Genomic DNA, 1,572 nt, shown 5'->3' with positions numbered 1-1,572 from the left:
AGAGCAGTACTACACCTTTTTTTCACTTGTGCCTTTCAGGTGAACGACAGCCACTGACCGACAAGAACAAAACCGACCCGGGAATTTTGTGCAAAAGCCTCGATCCTGTGTATCAGTCCGTGAATCCGTGAATCCGTGACAGCCGCTTTTCCTGTCGACACCTAGAACTTGTCCAGAACATGCGAATCCTTCACGGAGCACTGGTGGCAAGACGGCTCTGTAGTAAAATTTACACGTCATGTCCCACCACTGACTAGGTTGTTTCAATACACGGTATTCCGGCCGCGCTGTCTGAAAAGTTCCAGTTTGGCAGTCCGGAATGACATACCTGTCGAAATTTGACTGCAAATCCGCCCGAGTTAAGGGTGAGTTGGCTGGTTTTCCGTGTCTATGAATGAAACGTAATGAAGTCCACGTTTATCATGAAGTGGAACGAACTACGGCTGAATTATGTGCGCTAGCAGTGGTGGTGTTGGACTCAACTCAGTTGCCCATGGTGCCGATAGGATAGGCACCAGTGAGACAGCTCCAACTATCTAGTAAATTCAATGGAAGGATATAACAGAATATCAATATTACCGCGACCCTTCGATTTTTCATTTTTGTGACATATGAGGAGCTCAATGAATAAAACTGCCACCTTATGTTAGTTTATGTGCACTGCAATTGATTTTAATTGTTTGTATCGGTTACACTCTATTTGCCCAAGATGCAGCGGTTTCATTGTTCAATCTCCGGCGACCCACAAGGTTTCTACATCCACGCGCTGCAAGTTTTGTCGACAAAACTGTGGTACCTAAAGCGCCATCCAGTGACTATGTATAACTACACGGTCGCAAATGAAGGTCAAATTTACATGAGACGAACATACGAGAGATTGTTGACGGTTGTGGTAATAGCATCAGCTGACATACCAGATTGTGGATGGACAGCTGTACGATTGGGGAACGGATCGGTGCTGGTGATTAGGGACATCCTAATAATACTTTGTAACATCAGTGTGGTTAGGATTAAGAACTATCTGTGTTTGTGGAAGACTAAACCAGAGACCACGCAAAAAAGTCACAAGAAAAAATCTAACATCTGTTACGTACCTAGTTAGCATGTCACCCTGAGGAAACGGGAAGGCTGTGATGGTGTCAGGTTGTCCAAGCCTCATTATAATCGTCGATAGCATAACTTCAGTGTTCAACACCGATCCATCACTGCCATACAACCGTGACCTATTTGAAAGCCTTAAAAGAATGAGATAGGGAAGGGAATTAGTGCTAGCTTATACTTTGTGATCGATGAAATAATGAGACGAACGCTGGAGGGTCTCCAAAACCCTGGTGTTCAAATAGCCAGTGAAGAAAACCTTGTCGATCTGGAATATGCAGACGACATCGTTCTCATCTTCGAAGAGGAGGAGAAGGCGCAAGTATTCTTGGATGAACTGACCAAAGTCATCCCGTCCTTTGGTATGCACTTTGCACCCACAAAGTGTAAGGTCATGCTTGTAGACGTACAGTCACTGAACACGCCCCTTACAACCCAGGGAGAGGTACTGGAAGTTGTGGAGCGTTTTACATA

The 1,572-nt window shown here is 45.0% G+C and overlaps 2 protein-coding genes across 2 annotated transcripts in view; one reads left to right on the top strand and one right to left on the bottom strand.

The window, feature by feature from the left end:
- Positions 1 to 1,572, bottom strand: part of T265_15141 (hypothetical protein) — a gene marked incomplete at both ends in the record, with an annotated part of 42,930 nt that overhangs the window by 27,734 nt on the left and 13,624 nt on the right. Inside the window, one exon of the mRNA XM_009176746.1 lies at positions 14 to 291. Coding sequence (XP_009175010.1) covers positions 14 to 291 — 278 coding nt within the window. The remainder of the gene's footprint in view (positions 1 to 13; positions 292 to 1,572) is intronic.
- Positions 1,298 to 1,572, top strand: part of T265_10381 (hypothetical protein) — a gene marked incomplete at both ends in the record, with an annotated part of 46,933 nt that continues 46,658 nt past the window's right edge. The window contains one exon of the mRNA XM_009176737.1: positions 1,298 to 1,460. Within this exon, the coding sequence (XP_009175001.1) occupies positions 1,298 to 1,460 (163 nt within the window). The remainder of the gene's footprint in view (positions 1,461 to 1,572) is intronic.

The sequence above is a fragment of the Opisthorchis viverrini genome (assembly GCF_000715545.1).
Source record: "Opisthorchis viverrini unplaced genomic scaffold opera_v5_366, whole genome shotgun sequence".
In the NCBI taxonomy this organism is placed as follows: Eukaryota; Metazoa; Platyhelminthes; class Trematoda; order Opisthorchiida; family Opisthorchiidae; genus Opisthorchis; species Opisthorchis viverrini.
The sequence above is the reverse complement of the archived record's forward strand: the minus strand, read 5'-3'. Positions and strand labels throughout refer to the sequence as shown.